Source organism: Ursus americanus, chromosome 18 (assembly GCF_024610735.1).
Source record: "Ursus americanus isolate L20-20 chromosome 18, mUrsAme1.1.p, whole genome shotgun sequence".
NCBI classification, from domain to species: Eukaryota; Metazoa; Chordata; class Mammalia; order Carnivora; family Ursidae; genus Ursus; species Ursus americanus.
In genome coordinates, this window is record NC_142144.1 from 19,410,349 (window position 1) to 19,430,964 (window position 20,616).

The window sequence follows — 20,616 nt, forward strand, 5'->3', positions numbered from 1 at the left end:
GAGGAGGGCGCATCCCCACCAGGATGCAGCCTGAGCCTCCATTCCTCATCCTCCCCGTGGGCTAGGGCCCAACCTGGAGGAGGGCAGATGCCATCTGCCTGGCCTGTCTCTGGATCCTGGCAGCAACTCAAGGGGCCAGGACAGGAGAAAAAGAGGAAGAGACCAGTTGGGAGAAAAAGAGGGGATAAGAAGAACGACAAGCCAGTGGCACTGGGTGGCAGGGCCTGGCTGTCACAGCTTGTGACGGGCCAGGGTGCGGGGCTAGAGAAGGAGCCCCCTCCATCCTTTCCAGGTCCAAGACCCTATTTCTAGGATTGAGATTCTAAAAATAAATTACCTAAATTTATTGTTCTAATTTCTAACTCTATAACCTAAGACACTAAAATACCATCATTCATTTTAAAAAACTGGTTTAATTTCATCAGAGCATGTGAATACTCAGTATGAAATCGTAAAATGCATCGACATGAAATTGCTGAAATTCGACGGATTCTGACCTACAAAAATGGCAATTTCACTTGGGTTACCCTAATCAGAAGAATATATGGACTATGACGGGGACCTTCTCTCTTCCAGAATCCCCAAGGGTCAGTCACTCCCCTCGTGGTCTGACTGCTGCCTGACCTTCCTCTGGGGCGGAGGAGAGGGGACAATGGACCGGGAGGGGGGAGGGGCCAGACGAGCAGCCCTGGCGGTGGGGGCGCTCCTCTTCGTGCAACACTCCTCCCTGGGAGCGAGGGGCCTGACTCACCATCCACGGCGTGCAGGTCCCGGTGCTCCTGGAAACAGCTATAGTACTTGTACTTCTTCCCACAGATGTCACACGTGTACCTGAAATTATCTGTGGGGGATGGAAAGACACATGCAGTTACCAGGACTTCGGTCACTTGCGCTAGGGCATTTTGGCGGGGGGAGGGGGGGCTCCTCTGCCTTAGGAACCAACAAAGGACCAGCCCACACCGGCCCCAACTGGTGACCCAGGGACAGTCAGTCCTGGGAGTGTTAAGGGTTCTCCACGCAAGGAGATAGGAGAGCCCTGAAGCAACCTGCAAACCCACCTCCAATCCCACTCCCAAGGGCCCGGCCCCACCTCCCTCCCTGAGGTCACGTGAGCGTCACCATCATGGCAGCCGCCGCTTCCTGGGCGCTGCAAGTGCAAGCGGCCGGGAGGGGCACTTCCTCTGCCTCTCCTGTTAGTCCTTGTGACTGAGGCAGGAAGCAGTAACCCACTGAACACCTGTGCAGACTGAGGGTCAGAAGGGACCCGTCCCAAGCCCCACCACCACTAGGAGGGCCTGTGGTAGGCAGCTCCCCAATGACCCTGGCCTCCTGGCGTTCACACCCAATGTGATCCCTTCGCTTTAAGCCTGAGCTGGACCTAGTGACTGGTTTCTAATGAAGGGAATGTGATAAAGTGATGGGATGTCATTTCTGAGATTCGGTTACAAAAGACCGTGACTTTCAGTCTCGCTCACACCGTCTCGCTCTTGTGAGCTGCCCCAGAGAGAGCACCCTATGTCAGCCTCTGGTGAACAGCCAGTGGGGAAGTGAGGCCCTCAGTCCCACAGCTTGGGAAGAACCCAGCCTGCTAACAGCCACGTGAGTGTGGAAGCAGCTCCCTCCCTGGCTGAGCCTTGAGAGGAGGCCACAGCCCTGGCCAACACCTCCCCTGCCTCAGGACACCCACAGCCCAAGGACCCTGGGAAGCCACACCCATGGTCTGACCACACAAACGGAGATAACCAACGTTGGTTTAAAGTCATTCGGTTTGGGAAAAACGTGTTACACAGCCATAGCTAACGAAAACAGGGCCAGATTTTGAATGATCCCTGGGGCTATCCAAATTCTGAGGCCGGACTCACCCAGGACACTGCTCTCACCACTCACTAGCATGGACCTCCCGTGTGTACTCCTTGGGCAGATCTAGGGATGGCCCATTCACTCCCATCTCCCTGACGAGGGCCCGCACAGGGAGACTGAATGGCTTGCTCAAGGCTGCACAGTGGGGCAAGGAATAATCAAGATTCAAAGAGTCGCTTAACTCCATGGCATAGCTACGTCAGGGCACATGACCCTTCTCCGTCTGCACAAGCCTCCTTCCACTGAGGACAGAGGCACCAGCCTTCTGGCCCTTCTGCTCCTCCCCAGCACTCAAACACAGGATTTGACGAGACTCCCTCCATCCCAAGGTTGCAACGCCAGGCAATTCTACGGGAAGTTTTCTGGTCCCTGCTTAGCCAAACTTAGGGGCACAGATGACATCAGCCTTCTCCTTGCCTCTGCCCCCACTTCTTCCACTGCACCTGCAGGCTCTCAAAGTCCCCTGGCAGATGCCAGGGCCATAGAGACTAAATGGTCCCCAAGCTAGGCGCACACAGCATCAGCACACACAGTACTTCTGAGGGTCTGGGGACCCGGCATGCCACCATCCCACCAGGCCCTGCCACCTCCATGCCCACACCTGAACCAGCCAGGCAGTGGTGGGGGGAGATGAGGGAGTATGGAGGAGGAGAGGCCTGGTCCTGCTCTGCCTCACACAGACTGCCAGCAAGTGCTGACCCCACCTCAGAATTCAGCTTCCCTTCTTTTCCCCCTAATTTGGGGGGATAGGAGGGTGGTACGGAGCTGATTCCCATGGCCTCTTCCAGGCTGGCCATTCTAGGATTCCAAGCCTGGCTTAGCTTCAATCCAGCCTAGACAATAACCTCTCCCCTCCCCACACCACCCCATCATGTCCCACCTGGACCATCATTCTCTCTTGGATACCAGGGAACACAGGTGAAGAAGTCAAGGCCGTCCAAGGTCTGGGTCCAGACGGGGCCTTGGCCCTGCAATGCCTCTGCCCTGCTGGCCAGCGCTGGTCGCCGTCCACAGCTGCCGGCAGCCCTTCTCCCAACTCTGCTCACACAGGCCCTCCCACCACCTCCAAGAAAACGAGAACCCCCAGCTTTCTGACTGAGAAGCGCCATCGCCCTGCCCTGCAGAACCCAACCCACTTCTCCTTCTCAGGGCCGACAGGGACCACACTCCCGGGCCCACGTAAAGCAGGAGCAGATCAGGACAAGAGTTAGCCCCAAAGGAAGAAAGGCAAAATGATTTTCGGTCAGTGAAACTACATTTTCAGAGCCTCCAAGAGAGCTCAGGATCTCTAGCAATGGCACTGCGAATCGGTCTGGGGACACGGGCTCAGAGTCAGGCTGCCTGACCAACCCGGCTCGGCCACCAACCAGAGTGACTAACGTTGCACACACTTCCTAATCTCTGCACCTCGGTCTTCTCATCTGCGAAATGGAAGTGACTGTTCCTTCCTCTCCCAGAGTTGTAATAAAGAATGAGCGAGTGCAATGCCTAACAGACACCAAATACTCGGTAAATGTTATCCAATACTGTTTTGGAAAGGGAATCGATGTAACAGCAGCAAGAGAACTGGACGTGGAGTTAATCTTTTATTTTCTTAGCTAAGAGATGTGTGAGGGGGTATATATATATGCCTCCTTTCCGGACTGTACAACTTTTCTAACAACTAAATGAAAGACCCTGGACTAGAAGGTGGGAGGCCTGGTTTCTAGGCCCACCTCCATCACTTAACAAGTTGCGGGAGTTCTCTCTGGGACTCAGTGCCCTCATCTGCAAAATGGGTAGGCTGGACGTGGTATTCTCGACACAACGCTTTTGGCTCCAGGACTCCATGGTCAGGCTCCTGGCACGAGGCTGGTGTGTGAGGACGCCGGGCTCTCGGAGCAGGCACTGCTGGCTTGGGTCAGAGTAGGGGTGCAGGACTGAGAATAAAATAAAGCACAGTGGCCGTGGGGAGAAAACTCCCTAGGGAGGAAGGCAAAAGTGATGGAAAAACTAAAAATACCCCCAGTGACAGAGTCCTCTATACCCAGGGGACCTCCGGGAACCATGGAAGCCAGATGGAACACAATGGATCATTGAGGGGCTGCCGGAGAGGCCAGGAGCCCAGAATAGCCAAGGAAGGAAAGATAAATAGAGAAGATCTTTAAATGTGTGGCTGACCACAGGCAAACCATGGGAGCCGGAAGAGAAAGAAGCTTCTGAAGGAGAAGGGAGCCAGGGGTCAGGGGCCAGGCTCGGGCAGAGCTCGAGGAGGAGGGAAAGGCCTACACCACCTCCTATAGGGCCAGGGTCCTCAGGCAGGTGTCTGGCCTACCTAAGCCTCAGAATGTCTAGAAAATGGAAGCTTAGCCTCGGCCCTTCTTGCGTCTCGCATGACGTGGGAATCCAAAGAGAGAGTGGATGGGAAAGGGCCTCAGAAGAAATGCTTTTTGGACCTAGTGCGATTACGGCCCTGCGTTAGCCCACACAGCTCCTCAATCTGCTTTGTTTCGGACTTTTTCTTGGGGGTGGGGGAGTCATGTTTAGTATTTTTGAAAACCTTTTATGGCAGCAAGAACAGGGGCTGACAAACTATGGCCTGCCCACCCTCTGTTTTGGCGACAAATTCGTTTCCTTATCATCTCTGGCTGTGCCGACGCTACCTGGCAGAGCTGAGCGGTGGGGACAGAGATATCGGGCCTGCAAACTCTTAAATATTGACTACCTGGTCCCTACAAAAGAGTCTGCGGACCCCAACGCAGAAAACTGTCCAGCTCCTTCAATTTTCATAAACCAGAAGTACCTGTGTCATCAGCACCCAGAAACCCCTTCCCAAGGGTAACCACAATTTCTTCCAGCACGAATCACTTTCCCGGTTTTGTACTTCCTGGACACAGATCTTAGAGGAGGGGCTCTCGTGTTGGACTCCTTTTGCTAACGTTCTGTCTGTGGGTAACCCACATGGCTGGGTGCGGCCATACATCATTCCTTCTCATGCTTCACGTGAACAAACCACGACTGATCGGTCCATTCACCTAACGCTAGGCACTCGGGTGGTTTCTGGTTTGGCGCTGTTACAAACGGTGCTGCTAAGAATATCCTAGTTCCCGGGTGCCTGGGTGGCTCAGTCAGCTGAGTGTCTGCCTTCAGCTCAGGTCCTGATCCTGGGGTCCTGAGATCGAGCCCTGCATCGAGCTCCCAGCTCCCTGCTCAGTGGGGAGTCTGCTTCTCTCTGCCCCTTCCCCATAGTTGTGCCCACACACGTGCGCTCTCAAATAAATAAATAAAATCTTAAGAAGAGAAAAACGAATATCCACTTCCCATCTCTTGGTGGACACGTGCACACGGTTCTGCTGGGGATACACCTGCGAGTGGAATGGCTGGGTTCTGGAGCTCAGGTGCGCCGGGCGGGGAGAGGTTCCACCCCAGCCTACACCCATCTGGCTTCTTCTGAGGCCCGGGGGTTTAGATCTGGGGGCAAGGCAAGCAGAACACTGTCCTCAGACGGCAAGGCCCTGTGCGGCAGGCTGGGGTAGCGCACCCAGAGATGAGTGCCCATGGGCGCTCATGAGATAAGCCCCGGAAGTAGCATTTCCCAAACATCAGCCCTGAGCTTGCCAGTGAGGGGCCCTGAGAAGTCTACCACAAAGAAACATGTTCATCTTAGCAGAACTCAAGGCCTCCCCAGGTTCCTGGGCCACAGAACTCATTACTGTCAGAACACCTAGTGGCTTCCCCAGGACGTGTGCCACAAACACGCTTCGGGAGAGGCTATTCTGAGGTACCCCACTACAATGTCATGAAGACCCTCTGGCCCCAAAGCCTGAACCACAGCAAAGTGTCTCCCACAGGCCCCTGGGGACAGTCCTGAGAGGGCCAAGAGCAAGGGGAAGACACTCACTGCCTTGGGAGGCTCCTTCCCCGGAGGTGGCTTCGGTGTCTGCAAGAGAGAAAACGAGAAGGAAGTGAGCGGACTGGACCCATGGCGGAGCTGATGGCAAAGTGCACGAGGAGCGGGGACAGACGGTGACCCCACCACCGCGTGCCCAGGACGCTCTGTGCCCATTCACAGCCATTCCCTGTACCCCCTGCTGTCACTCAGGCCCGGACCCACTGCCCTTCCTCCCTGGAACCATCTGTCCTGCCCCCTCAGCCTCATCTTCGGAACAGAGACAGCGCCCCGCCCCCACTCCCGGGGCTGCCATGAGGAGCACACAAGATGACGTGTGAGCACCTTCCCGCAGGAGCCACTGATGCATCCTGGGAGGATGCAGGCCCGTGTGGAGCAGGCAGGGGCACAGGTGGCCGAAGCCTGGTGGCATGTCCTCCCAAACCCCCAGCGGCCCTATGTGCTCTCCCAAGTCAAGGGGGCCTCTTCCCTCCACCTGGGTCTCTATCCCACTGCAGACAGAGGGAGAGGACTGGATCTCTGGTGGGGGGGTCCTGGGGACATCTACAAGCCAGGCAGAGAATGGGGAGGTGCAGCCCTCGGCTCTGCCTCAGGGACGCCACTGACCTCGGTGCGCCCGGACGTGGGTCTGGAAACAGTTGTAATACTTGTATTTCTTGCCACAGATTCCACACTCATAGGATCCTGGAAAACAGGAAAGGAAGGGACAGGTCAGTCAGTACCCAACGTGTGCAACTATGAGGTTCCAGGACCCACAGTGATGGCCCCAAGTATCAGGAACTCCACGATAAGGGGGCAGGGGTCATCCAGTGGGCTGCCTTAGCCCCGGTAAGCAGAGAGGCAGCAAGGACCAGCAGACATGGCGCCGAGCTGGAAGTCAGGAGCCCAGGATCTAGTTCCAAGTTTTTGCCCCAACTCTAAGTGACCTTGGGCAAGTCACTTCCCATCTCTGGGCCTCAGTTTCCAAATCTGTAAGACGAAGAAGACAACTCTTTCTTATACTTATTCCTTGAGAGGAAAAAGGAAATGAACATAAAAGTGCTCTTTCAAAATAAGGAATAAACTGCATCCATGGAAGGAAATCAACATGCATTCGAGTAACTTCTACCTCTCCTCCTTGCCAAGATGGGACAGAGGTTAAGAGGATAGTCTCTGAACCAGATGGAACAGACTCCCGTCCCTGTTCTGCCACTTACCAGCATCGCAACCTAGGTAATTCCCTTAGACACATTAAGCCTCAGTCTGCTCATCTGTCAAATGGGGCTACAAATGCCTACCTCACAGGGTGGCCCTATAGCCCCCCTAGAAATGCCCAGCCTTATTAGAGATGTGCCCTACAGGGAGATCACACACCCCCGCCCCCCGCAGTCTGCTGAGCAGCTTTCTTCTTCTCTCAGACATGCAGAGACCGACATGGTGTAACTGCCTGACCCCAGCCCTCTTGCTGGGCCTTCTCCCAGGAGCTGGGACTGAAATGGCTGAGTTCCCAGTAGGCATTTCAGACAGGTCAAGGCGGAGCCCACCCATGCAGAGCACACACGAAAGGCCCACGGCAGGAAGCCAAGCAGAGCCCGTCGGACCCAGCCAGGCAGGGGCCCCAGGCGTGGAGGCCTGCTACCACCCGAGTCTGAGCTGCGCCCTTCCTAACAGAATGGCCAGGAAGCTCACACCGATGCAGAGGCCCTCACCCCACGCCAGGGTCAGTGCACTGGAATGGCGGGAGCTAGGGGCCTAGGAATCTGCCTCTTTCAAGAGGGTCCCTCAGGGGATTCTGAGCAGACCAGCAACCAGGTTCGGGAACCACTGATCTTAGAGTAAGACCTGGGAGGGGATCTCAGCGCTACCATTTACTGGCTGGGCCTCAGTTTCCTTACAGGAAAGAGGCGGATCATGCAACAGCACCCAGGTGAAGACAGGCTTGCTCCCGCCACGAGCCCAGGTGTTCAGTGAGCGCCCACATCACCAGCTACTACCGCCTTCAGCCTCCTCTGGGGGCAGAGGCCTGATCTACTGGGTGCGAACTTCAGGTATCAGATTAAGTCTGAGGAGCACTGAGCATGGAGTCGGGCCGTCCACTCAGCTCTGCCACGGCCCCCAGCTGACCTCAGGCACATCCCTTTTCCGGTCCGAGCCTCAGCGGCCTCACCTGCAAACCAGGACGGGACTCCTTCGTCTCATGACTGAGGTTAGGATTAACAAGACACAGCCCAGGAGCCGGATGCCACACAGGTGGCCTCGCCGCCGTACCACCGTGGGTCGTAACAGGGACGCTGTCATCCCAACACCAGCGTGGAACCGAGCAGCCTGTTATCCAGTGGTTTTGTGCGTGTAACCCTTGTCTCACAGAGGAAGATATAAATATGGGGAGGGCAAAGATCAGACTGTATTTCTTTGTCTTTAGCCCCGTGACTGACACACAACAGGGGCGCGATAAATTCACGGTGTCCGGCTGTTCTTCTCCTCTGTCACCGAGTCATAACGGCCCCGACCCCTCCCTGTGCCTCTACCCACTCTCCAGTGGTTTCTGCCAATCGCCCTTCAACCAACTGAGGATTTGTGGAGCGTCTTCAATGTGCCTGGCACCAGAGCCCCAACCATGAGCAAGTCCGTGAGCGATCACTGCCCTCTGTGATAGGAGGCAGACAGCCCACTAGGCCAGGGGAAGGCAGGGCGACGGGGTCACGACAGTGACATACCGAACCTCGTGGGCACAGTGCAGGACCCTGACACAGCCACGGCGAGGGGCTAAAGTCAGGGGGATGAACAGGCAGGAGAGGCGAAAGGAAAGGGGCAGACGGAGGGGAAGGGACCCCGGGGAAGGCAGAATCTCCCCCGAGAAGACTAGAGACCACAGCCGGGGATGAGGCAAAACTTGGTTCAGATTTGACCCACTTCCCGATGAAGTCTCTGTGCCCCAGCCCTGCCCCCTCTCTGCCACAGATCTGGGCCTCAGGTTCTCCACTACATTCCATGATCTAAGGACTTTCTCAAACTGCGTAATAACTGCAGGCTGCAATAGGTCCCCCCACTTGCCCACCCACTTCATCCTGTGGATAGGCAGGCCAGGTCCCTACCGGCTTTCTGGGATTTTCCCTCAACCCACAGAGTGCGCTGAGGATCCTTGAAGCCTTGCTCCCAGATCTCAACCCCCCACCAGAGTCACAGGGGACGTGGTCTTCAGTCTTGCACCCTCTCCTGGCTCCCCAGGGCAGAGTGGGAGCCCTGGCCCCATGCATGGAGTCTTAGGACTGCGTTCAAGGTCCTGCTGTCTCCTCACTGCCATTCACCCTAAGAGCCCAGGTGCTCTGTCTGCAGGGGGGCTGGATGCGCAGGCAGCTGGGGGCTGCGGCGTGGGAGTGGCAGCCCCACAGTGCGGTGGTGTCAGCACACCTGAGTTCAAATCTTGGCTCACCACCTAGGCAGCCAGGGGCCCTGGACAAATCATGGGAACACTCATCCCCTCAGGCTTCCCCTCTAAACAAAGGAAAATGGTACCCACTTCGGCAGGGGAGGGTTGTGAGCAGTAATACTGTGCCTTATACCTAGTACAAAGCCAGCACTCAGGACAGCATAGCTGCTGTTACTATCAGCATTTTCCAGAGTTCTTTAGAACCCAACTTCCTAAACGCAGCCTGGGAAAGAAAGACCCATGATCAAGCTGGTGGGAGGCATGGCCGTCTTGGGAAAGCACGGTGCAGGGAGAACTTGAGGAGAGGTCCTATAGGAACCTTGTTTAACCCCAGCTCTTCCAACACGCTTGGCCACAGAACTCCCTTAGAGCCCTGGCTCGTTTCAAAGCTGCAGTCCATAGCAGGCGCTGCCGGAATGGTCCTGATGTTCCAGACTTCCCGATTTGTACACGCTGTCATCCCTCCAATGGCCAAGTCCTCCAGGACCCTGGCAGGCTCAGATTTGCTGTCCTGCGGCAGCGACGGGGAAGAGGAGCATGGCCCCTCATGGCCCTGTCCGGCCGTGCCCCCACCCGCATGCCGGCCCTGACCAGATCCTCCTGCCCCTCGGCCCTCACGTACCAGATGCATATCTCAACGCTTGGTCAAAAATCCAGGTCCCTGAATAGCGGCTTCGCACAGATCCACTGTGGGGGCTGCTTTCGGGCGCTTTTCCATCTGAATTAAGTAAGAAATCAGAAAGAGCCCTTCAAGTTGGGGGTGCCTGGGAGGTGCGGGAAGGAAAGAGGTCACCTGAGCTGGCAGGGCCTTGGCTTCTCCGTTTGCACACAGAAGGACAACCAAGATCATGCGGTCTATTTTCACTGAAGTACTTGTCCTGGCTGGGGGGGGGGGGGGGCATCCGTACCTCCCCTGGGAGGCTGGGCTATGGCAGAAAGCAGCAGCCACAGGCCCAAATCCCCCTGAAGTTTTATGTTTTCTCTGTATTCTAACTTGTGACATATATAACATAAAAGTATCCATTGTAGGGCTCTAACATTTCTCCCCAAAAACCTTCCAGCAAAACGACCCTCTAGGGAGGCTATGCCCTGCCTATGCTACGGCCTTGCCCCTCCCCCCACCACCCCATCCACTGCATACCCCGGTGTGGTGCAGGGGGGCACTTCCTGGTACCCACATCTGACTCCCTGCCGGGCATGCTTCCTCACTCTGCGGGGCTAACTACCCCTGTGTCCTCTGTCACCACCACTGCCAACTAAGTGCCAGGTGCCTAACGCACTTCAATCGAGCCTCTCATTTGTCTCTGTGCAGGGCTGGCCTCCGAGCCTGACGCACAGGTGAGGAAGCAGAAGCTGGCCAGTGTGCAGCCATGTGCCCAGCAGACACAGGCGATTATCAGCCCCATTTCTCAGATGAGGTAAGAAAGTACTGCAGGGACCACACAGACGGCCACGAGCGGCTCAGATCGGCGGTGATCCGGAGCCTGTGACTGCCACACCCCTGGGAAAGGACCAAGGAGAGCTGGTGCTTGTTAACATTTACCATCCACTGGGTGCACCAGGTCTCATTCCCGTCCTCCATCCTCCCAGAAGTCCTGGTGTGCTTGGGACAACTCCAAACCCAGTTCACCGAGTGAATGTTCTAGGGCCCAGGTGGTGCAGGGTGGGCTACTCAGCTAGTGGCTGGCCGGCCTTCAGAGCCATCCCGCTGCCACCATACCACGTCACCTCTGGATGTCAAGGGAGCTCTGGCTTCCCCTTCAGTCCCAGGGCTCCCCCTAGTGCCCTAGGGCAGACGACCCCCTTCCTCCCACACTTGCCCCACCACATCCGGTCCCACCGCAGAACTCCCAGAGTCCCCTATCCTCTCTCCCGGCTGCTGGGGGCAGCTGACAAGAGCATGCCAGCACACGGGGGCCAAGCCTCTTCCTCTTCCCAACCCGGTCACCAGTGACACAAAAATCCACAGGCATTGAGTAACAGAACCTGTCTAGCATTTTCTGGAAGCACTTGGCTGAGAGCCTGGCTTAGCTCCCTCCCGGAGAGGGCGGGACAGAGCAGGTGAGGCCAGCTGGGACCAGGGGGCTCTAGTTCCTGAGGCCACGGAGGGAAGAAGCAGGGAAGGCTCCGGCAGGCAAAGCTGCCCCTGAGGACAAGGAATGAGGGCAGCAAGCCTCGGCTCTACCATCTGCGCCCAGCTAGCTCCAGACAAGCCAGACACCTTTCTAGATACAGAGAATGCAATGAGGCAGAAATCCGGAGCAGGTGAATGAGAAGAAAAACACAAGAAGGTGAGGGGTGCCGAGGAGCACCGAGCGCTCTGCGTTCCAGGACCCAGCAGGAGCAAGGCCCGGAGCCTGCTGGTGGACAAGGGAGCCGGAGAGGTAAATCACGGACAAGTGGCTTTCCTGAGGCTCTCAGGGCTTGGACTCAGACCAAACGTCCTTGGGACCAGGGTCTTCTGAGTAGAGTACAAATGGCCTGGGGATACGTGGGCACAGGCAGTTTTAAGAGAATCAATACCCCAATCATCAACTTTCAAATACATTCTTCCCTAAAATCAATGTGCTGGAGATATGGCGGTGGGCAGGGAGGCCGGACTCAGCTCAATCTCCTTCCCACTTGTCCCCTCACCCCCACCCTGACACGTTACAAGCAAAACGATTCCTTCACCCCCTCCCAATCCCACCACGGTGCTCCCCATGGGGGCTGTCCATCTCACGGCTCCAAGCTAAGAGGTGATCCCAACTATCGGAGTGAACCTCCAATACTCCAATATTGGAGTGATTTCCAATTCTTTACTCTCAACGAAACTGAAGAAGATTCTAATGGAGTTGTCAGCAGAGAGACCATTACAAACAGCATCTGATGACAGACCCCATGCGATTTTCAGCACACGACTTGGAAAGAGTTCTAAAAATTGAGTGACGCTCAAAACTCCATCTATCCCTGGTTCCTTACCTACATGATTAAGCTTTCTTAGTACTTACAAGTATGGAAACCAAAACACAGGAGTTAAATTAATGCTGAATCTTGTCTCATTCAACAATGAAAAATACTAATTCACAGAAACAGGAGCCAATGGAAAAAGAAACAAAGCTCCATTTCATTAAGAGGTGTGTTTTCAATAATTGTTTGTTTTTACATTTACTGTTTATCTAAATTTGTTTTTGACAAACTGTATATTAATAATAACTCGATCTGGGGGAAAAATGTTTTAAAAAGTAGAGTTTTATGAGCCCGAGAAATTTTGTAGAAATTTCTATTTCAATTTACGTACATCTTGTTGTGGGAGAAGATTATAAAACAGTGATCAATAAAAAACTCTCAGGCATAAAAAATATATTACATTAGGATAAAATCCTGTGAGGGAAGTGGACTGGAAATATGAGTTCAAGGAGAGAAAAGGAAAGATGTAAAATTTCTGTTAACGATGAGCCTGTTCGCATGTTTTTAAAATGGATGATGGCTGGTATTAAATAGCAGTGGCTTTGGATTCTCTCCGATACATTTAAAACAGTGGTTTCACAGTTACAGTTCCAAAATGACACTTTTTTTTTTTAACACAATACTCCAGAAATTAGATCCTTTACAATTATTTAAACTCTGGATAAAAATGTGAGACGTCAATTCAAAAATATGAAAGAATATGAAATTTTTCTCAAAATTCTTTTAGGAGGTGATGAACACAAGCCGCTGGCCTTTCGGGTTCCTAGCACTCCGGATGTAACTCCAGATGTGTCAATGTCCTGAGGCTCCAGCTAATTCTGTCTCCCTGCGTAAAAGCGCGTTCATACCTGTTACCTCCCTCTGCCCCCAACAAGCCTCCTGGAAAGACAGGCAGATGTTCTTACACCCACTGATCGATGAAGACAGTATGGCTCAGAGAGGTTAAGGGGCCTGGCCCAGACTCCACCACGGCACAGATCCTGGGTCTCCTGGATTTACAGCCCAGGGGCCCTTTCCCGTGCAGCCTCTCCATGCAGGACCCCTTCCCACCCTGAACCACCCGACGAAGGGCCAGCAGCGGAGAGAAGACGTGCCTGGGAGGGTAGCCAGAACCCCTCCTTCCCAGGCGGCTGCAGCAAGAAGCGGAGTGTTGGCTCTGGCAGGCTCGGGTGCAAAGCCCTGCCAACCGCCCCCTGCAACAGGAAACTCTCAGCTGGCACGACGCAGCAGGACCCGGCCCCTCCGCCGCCGGCGTCTGTCACAGACCCAAATCCACATGGCCGGGTCTGAATGGCTGCCCGCCCTGCCGCGGCTCCTTCCAGAGCTGCGGCCGAGCCCCCGCCTCGCGGCCCTGCGCCTCCCCCGTGGGCAGTCCTGCGGGTGTGGAAACACCTCTCCCCCGCAGGGCTCGAAGCTCACTGCCTAGAAACATCCGAGTACTCCTCCATCTCATCCTTGACTCTGCCTCCTGCACCCCGTCCGGTGATTTCCAAGGCAGAACTCACTCCCTCACAGGCCTGTATCCGGTTCCCAACAGTTCCCACAGTCGCGAAGGCCTTCCTTTCACGGAGCTGAAATCCCCGGTGACGCCCGTGTATCGGCCGGGGCTCTGCAGAATGCGTCCACCCCTTCCCCTCCCGCTCAAAAGCTTCAGGTTGTGAATACTTCAGTCCCATCATCTCCCTGGCACCCCGACCACTGGCCCCCACCCCCAAGTCTCTTCCTCCCCAGGACAAAGAGCCCTTAGCTCTTCCATGGGGCTCCTCCCCACACTAAGAGTGAACTCTCCGGAAATAAGCTGGTTGGCCCACGCCCCACATCTGAGGAGGAGCCCCGCTGGGTTGGTTGCTCCCTCCAGGGGCTCCTGTACCACCGGTCCCCCGGCACTTGCCACTCTCCCTGGGCTCCCCTCATGGGTCAGCTCCCCAGGACTAAGGACCGATGGTCGCACCGTCCAGAGAAGAGCATGCCCTACTTGGTAGTACCTGCTGACCCCCGTGATGAGATCTGAGCATCCTTCTCTCTCCGAACCAGGAAATGCTTCCAGGTCCTGCCTTGTCTTCACCATCTGGGACAAGAATGGCAAGCAGGTTTCCACCTCCTCTTTTTCAACCCTGCTGAGCAGCAGTGACGTCTTGGTGTGCTGTGTTGAGAAGGCCTCGGGCGTACTGTGGCCGTCCGCAGTGATCAGTTAGCGATGCCTGCCATCGAGTGTGGGAGGAGGCGTACCAACGGTGGCGCCCTGCGTCTAGCACTCCTCGTGGCGTTCTGGAAACCTCAAGCGTGGCTCCACCACTCCTCGGAGCTCCTGTGCAGAGTCCCCCACGCAGCTTGTCAGGTGGACACAGGCATCCGTGACCTCACTTCTTCTCACTTCTGGTTTTACCCAACACAGTCAGCAAGTTGGATATTATCTCGGGTCTTCTTGCAGAAAACCCCTGAGTTTCCCCCACACTGGCTCCAATGGCAGTGACATTCTTTCCAAGAGCGGGAGACCTTCTTAGCACAGACTTCTGGGCAACCGGGACACAGCAGTCAGCACTGCAAGCTTGGCAACCAGCCTCCCAGGCACTGATGGCCCTCCCGCCTCTCCCGGCCTGAGAAGCTGCCAAATGCCATCCGCGGGTCCAAGCCCCAGGTCCTCCACGGGAAGTGCGTCGGATGAGGTCGGTGCCACGGGGAACACTGCTTGACGGCCGCTACAGGGCCAGTGAGGACCTGGGGTGGGGACGAGGAGGATGGAGCCTGGAGGAAGGGCAAACGGGAGGTTCCCGCCTGGCGCAGCACCGAGTGACCATCAGGAACACGGTTCTCAGTAACAGAGGCCGGCTCTGAGGCCTGAGCGTGGCTGGGTGAGCGGGGCACTCTGGAAGCCCTCAGCTGCACAGAACCTCACGCTTCTCTGCCAAGCGGCTCGGGAACGAGTTCATTAACACCGCGCCACCGGGCCACTGTGGCACGAGTGCATTTCAAGGGACTGCTCTAAACAGCACTGGGCCCCTGGCCAGATCCCTGGAAGTGCTTTCCTTCCTGTGTTCCTTCCAGGTGGGAAGGGGTCACTGTGAGGCGGACCGGCCCTTCATGAAGTGGGAGAAAACGTCATACTTGCTATGAGCAAGAGCCCCTCTTTTCCTTTCTGTTGGCCCCTCTATAAAATGAGGGGATAGGGGGCATCAAATCCATAGCATATAGAGCCCCACTGCCCATTTCCACATCCATGGCAGACACTGATAATCATGCCACCCCTTTAGAATCTTTGACACAGAACCCCTAATAAACAGCAGCAATTACTTGGACTTGGCCCACAAGATAAAACCTACTTGCCATCCTGAGATTAGATGACTTTGAAGGCTCCATTCTTAACATTGATTTTCTTTTTTTTTTTTTTTTAATGCTTTTCTTTCCTGGTACCGAGGCCAGGCCAAATTTCTCTGAGCCTGACCCCTGGCAGAAACTATACCCTCAAGGAGGAAGGTGTGCTTTGATGGATGCAAGATGAGCCTCGATAACTCGCAGGGAATGTCCAGACCCTGCTTCGGTCCAGGCTCCAAAATGGCGGCCCCACTCCCCCTTGCCACTGTGCTTTACTCCTTTTTCATTCAGGAGTCTGCCAAGGTTACTTAGAAATGTCACAACATACTCAAAGTCTCTGGCTTCGAGGGAGGCAGCACGAGGAGGAGCTCCAGGGACGGGGACAGGTTGCCCTGTTCAGTGAGACAACGGAGGCTCAATTAGAGCCCACGTCTTGACACCTCACCCAGCATCAACTTCTTCCACAGCCCATTTTTTCTCTACATCACCCTGGCTTATTTCTTAGGCTTTAGAAAAATGCAGAAACTATTACTAGTCTTCCCCCTTGAAGAGGTACTTGAAAGAGGTACTCTTCCTCCTTGAAGAGCAATGCTAATACTACTGATAAAAGCTCATCGTTTACCAAGTACAACGCTGAGTGCTTTACATACGCCATCTTACTGAATCTTCACATGACCCCGTGAACTGGCAATTGTGAGAACTGAGGCACAGGGAGCTCAAGTAGCCTGCCTGAGGTCCAACAGCTATGACAGCAGAGAGCCTGGGTTCGCTCCCAGACTGAGGACCCGAGCTCACGCTCTCTGCACAATGCTGCTCTCTTCCACCGCCTCTTTTGATCTGCACACTCGTGAGGTGGGCAGGACAGGGAGCCTCGCTGAGCAGAAGACGACACTAAGGCCCCGCAGAGCCAAGGACCCTGCTGCCGAGCAGCAGCTGAGCTGGAAACCAGCGTCCGTGGTTGGCATGAGGCCCTGCAGCCTCTCACTGTGCAGGCAGCTGGCCCAGGGAGGACTCCCCCCCAGCGTTTCCCTAGCACGGCTGCTCTAGGCCTTCTCCACCGAATCCCGACTGCTGGCTCCATCCCCAGATTCAGATTCAACTCCCCTTCACCGGGCAACTCCTGGCAAAGAGGCATAAATAGCTACTGGGCCCAATGAGTCTTAAAACACACACCGCGAAGTGAGCAAGGGCACGTCCTCTCTTGGGTTAGTGGACACATCCCTAGAGGCTAACACGGTCCTTGGCCGCGGGGAGTGAATACTGATGGAGGAAGGCCAGACGTGGGCTCCTGAAAAGGCTCTGCTTCCGCTGGGCACTGGGCTAAGTTACTCATGCTCCACCCCAAGTTCTGCTGGTTCATCCCAGTTCTGCCACGTGGGAGGACGGCACTTCCTGGCCACCTGCGGTTGGGTGGGACCATGTGACTAACGTGGCCAATGACAGGGAAGGGACTTAGCTCATCTGCCCTCTGGGCTGCAGCAGGTAATCCCAATGTGAGTCCCTCTAGAGCTTTCTTTCCCTCTATCCCTTGCCGGCAGCATTTCATGTAACGGCTGCTTTTCACCTGGGTCCAGAGCAGAGCCCCCAGATGACCCACAACGGACATGTAGTGTAACGAAGAAAGAAACCTTTGTGGCTTTGAGCGACCAAGATCTCGTTACTTTCAGGATCTTCTGTGACTGGGGCATAACCTAGCCCCATCCTGACAGTTATGGCTCCGATGTCGATACTGCTCCCTGGAAGCTGGTATCTTGCTAGACACTGTAGGGTGGGAGCAGCGAACCCGGAGACACGGATCAGACAAGTTCTGATGTGCCAGCCTCCAGGGGCTCCTAGTCTCGTGGCAGAGGCAGGCACGGACAAGGCCCCTCTAATCTAAAACAGATAATGGGAAGTACCCAAGTGAGGGGCAAGGGAGAAACAGACCACGCTGACCGGAAGAGATTCAAGGGGGCTTCTGGGAGGTGGCAGTACTGGAGCTGGCCTTGAAAGATGGGCTGGATCTGTACGTGTGGACATGGGCAAAGGCATTCCAGGGAGAGGGAAGAGCATGAGCCAGGGGCAAGAAATGCTCTGGAAAGGCAGAGTGTGCCGGAATAAAAGGTCCGAGAAGATCATAAATAAGAAATAGGGATCCGGTTATACAGGATCTTGATACTAAGGCCTTGACCCTCGACACAGTGGGGAATCCCAAGTTTATACTCAGCGAATGACATGGTCAATGACTTGTTTTTGCCAAGCCCCTGGCAGCCAGAGCGGAGGGCGGGTGAGGGCAGAGACACACAAAGGCATGGCGGTCGGAGGGATGCCACAATGACCCAGCCGGGGCTGAGGGTGCACAGGAACGGCCCAGAACAGCCAGGAAAGGGAGCACGAGGCTGACTCCCAGCAGCTGGGAAGAGGGGGCAAAAGGACTTGAGTGTCAACCTGGGGACCCAGACACAGGGGAACCTCCACACGGGGCCCCTCATGCCGCACATGGGACATGAGCCCGCGAGTCTGGACGAAGTGAGCCAGAGCTGGACCAGGAAGGACAGGGAGACGGGAGGGAGGTGGCAGCGTGTCTAAGAAACGCGGAGGACCATGCGGATGGGGACAGACCAGGCAAGGCCTTGACGCCAGGGTGAGGCATGCGGACTTTATTTTACAGACCCGGGGTTGCACACCTGTGGCCACGGAATGACTCTGACCCACAGACAGGTTTTGTTTGGCAGATTTCAATAGTCGAATTAGTCGCCAACATTTAAAACCAAAAGAATTTACATCGAATGTCTCACTTCTGGTACGTGGCATGTCCAGAGAGCCGGCCACATGGAGCCTGCCCCACCTAGTTACAGGGCAGCAGAGGACTGAGCCCCTCTGTGTACACACTGGGCCTTGGGAGCATGTGAGTTTGTGACCTTGGTAGGGGTGCAGGCAGCCCGAGGAATTTTTAAGAAGCTTGTTTCCACAGAGCTCCTCTGAGCCTGACCCAGCCCAAAAGGGGTAGGGGGAGGTGCTGGTCTGCCACCGATCTGATCCCGCCTGGGCACCTGCGCCAAGCAGGACCAGCACTGGGAACTGCCTGCAGGAGCCCGAGGTAAAGCCAAGGATGACAGGGGCGTCTGGGTGGCACAGCGGTTAAGCGTCTGCCTTTGGCTCAGGGCGTGATCCCGGCGTTATGGGATCGAGCCCCACATCAGGCTCCTCTGCTATGAGCCTGCTTCTTCCTCTCCCACTCCCCCTGCTTGTGGCCCCTCTCTTGCTGGCTGTCTCTATCTCTGTCGAATAAATAAATAAAATCTTAAAAAAAAAAAAAAAAAGCCAAGGATGACAAAATGCAGACAGGCATTTAAGACAACAAGCGATGTGGCTGTGCCAGACCCACCCGGGGGGCATGGGAGCCCCACGGCATGAGGGATTCACCACACCTACAGAAAGTTCCAGGCATCTGACCAAAACAAAGTCTTAAAACACAGACAGGGCTCTGGCACGTCAGGTGGAAAGGAAAGAGGTCCAGGCTAGGACTGTACAAGCAAAGGCAAGTTTAAGGAGCCTAGGTCCTTCCCTGAGGGCAGAGGGGAGCCACCGAAGGCCCTCTCAGCCAGGGAGAGGCAGGACCCTGACCCCGTGCCCGGCCCTGGTCCCAGCCCCGACCCTCTCAGGCAGGTACTCACCAAGGGTCTGCTGGTTGCGGACACCACCGATCACCACGCAGATCTCAGCGGGCACATCGCCTGTCCCGTCCTTGCTGACCGCCTTCTTCTCCTCCTTGGTCTCCCCCTGCCAGATCACCTCCTGGATGTAGTCATCGGGTAGCTCCGTCTTCACCTTCACCTCCGTCATCGTTCCCTGCTCGGCACTCAGCGAGGCCTCGGCCGGCGCGGGCTCTGGCCCCTCCACCTTGGTGCTCTTCTGGCTGCGCTTCAAGCGCTCCCTGGCGGAGAAGAGAGTGTGCTCGGTGCGGACCCCATGCCAGCCCCCAGACCCCGCTGGGAACCCACCAGCCCAGGGGGTTGCAAAATGGTTAGCTACAGACCCATTTGTCCATGAACCTCACCTTGAAGCATGCCGCCCCATGGCAGCCCCTCCCGGCAGCCCCTCGGGGTCGTCCTGGGAACCCAGTGTGCGCAGAGGAACACAGTGGGAAAATCACAGGGCTAGTACGGCTCCCGCTCCACCCATTTTACAGATAGGGAAGCTGGGCTGTAAAGAGGTCTAAATGTGCCCAGTAACTCTTGTAACTGGAGTTACGAAAGACCTCCCAGGGCCGCTCTGGGTGACTGGAATCAGCTCTTCTCAATCAATGTGCATATAAATCAGCTGAGAATCTCAGTAAAATACAGACTCTGGCTCCAAAGGTCTGGGGTTTAGCCTGACATTCTGCTTTTCTAACAAGTACCCAGCCAAGGCCGGGGCTGCTCGTCTCCAGTCTGCGCTCTGAGCAGCAAGGGTTCAAGTGATGTGTACAAAGTGCCTAGTGCTGTTCCCTTCCCTCCCTGGCAGAAGAGCTGGAGATTTCATCCAAGCTCCCCGCTGTTCCCATCTGACAGATGGGCGACTACAAGCCAAAAGCCCCACTCAGACCAACACTCTGGCCTCCAGGTAGGTCTTCAAGCATCAGAAGACATCCTTAAGGTCGTGAGCTCAGTGCTGAGGTGGGCAGGGTCGAGGTTACTGAGCCTCCCTTATGAGGGGCCCACCACGGCCCAGAGCAGAGCTGGGACTTGCCCAGCGCCACACAGAAGACTGGGGGCAGGCCATGGCATGGAGCCAGGTCCCTGCCATCTCTCGAACAGACGGTTCGGTGGGACTCTCTGTGTTATCATAAGGGCCCCCTCATCCTTCTGGCAGGAGGAATCATCATCATCACTCCCGTCTCTGAGGTACAGAAGCCAAGGTGTGCAAGAACGGGGAGATCACATCACGGTCCAGCCTGAGGATGCCACCCCGTCACATCCAGTCCTCTCTGCGGCGTCAGAGAAGCCTGGACGGCACTTTAAAGCCCAGACTCAAGGCACACTCAGGTAGGACCCAATAGCATACCAACGGGAGCTTTGTGGAGGTGCCAGGCTGGGAGGTGGGGACCCAGGTTCTGTGGGCTTGCTGTGGGACTTAGGACAAGACCTTGCTCTTCTCTGGGCTTCGGCGGCTCCATCTGTCACAAAGTGCATGAATTTGGTCATAGTCAGGGTCCCTCCCAGCTCTGAACTTGCTC

At 55.7% G+C, this 20,616-nt stretch overlaps 1 protein-coding gene across 16 annotated transcripts in view; it reads right to left on the reverse strand.

Annotated features, from left to right (window-relative positions):
* Nucleotides 1-20,616, reverse strand: part of ZNF618 (zinc finger protein 618) — a 177,740-nt gene that overhangs the window by 45,376 nt on the left and 111,748 nt on the right. For 15 of the 16 annotated variants that reach the window (XM_087869445.1, XM_087869441.1, XM_087869453.1 and 12 more), the window contains exons 3-6: nucleotides 19,076-19,335; nucleotides 6,356-6,433; nucleotides 5,741-5,779; nucleotides 752-841 (exon numbers count right to left, since the gene is read on the reverse strand). In XM_087869445.1, the coding sequence (XP_087725571.1) occupies nucleotides 752-841; nucleotides 5,741-5,779; nucleotides 6,356-6,433; nucleotides 19,076-19,335 (467 nt within the window). Of the gene's footprint in view, nucleotides 1-751; nucleotides 842-5,740; nucleotides 5,780-6,355; nucleotides 6,434-9,780; nucleotides 9,877-19,075; nucleotides 19,336-20,616 lie in introns of all 16 variants that reach the window. The other variant, XM_087869454.1, reaches the window with a different exon arrangement.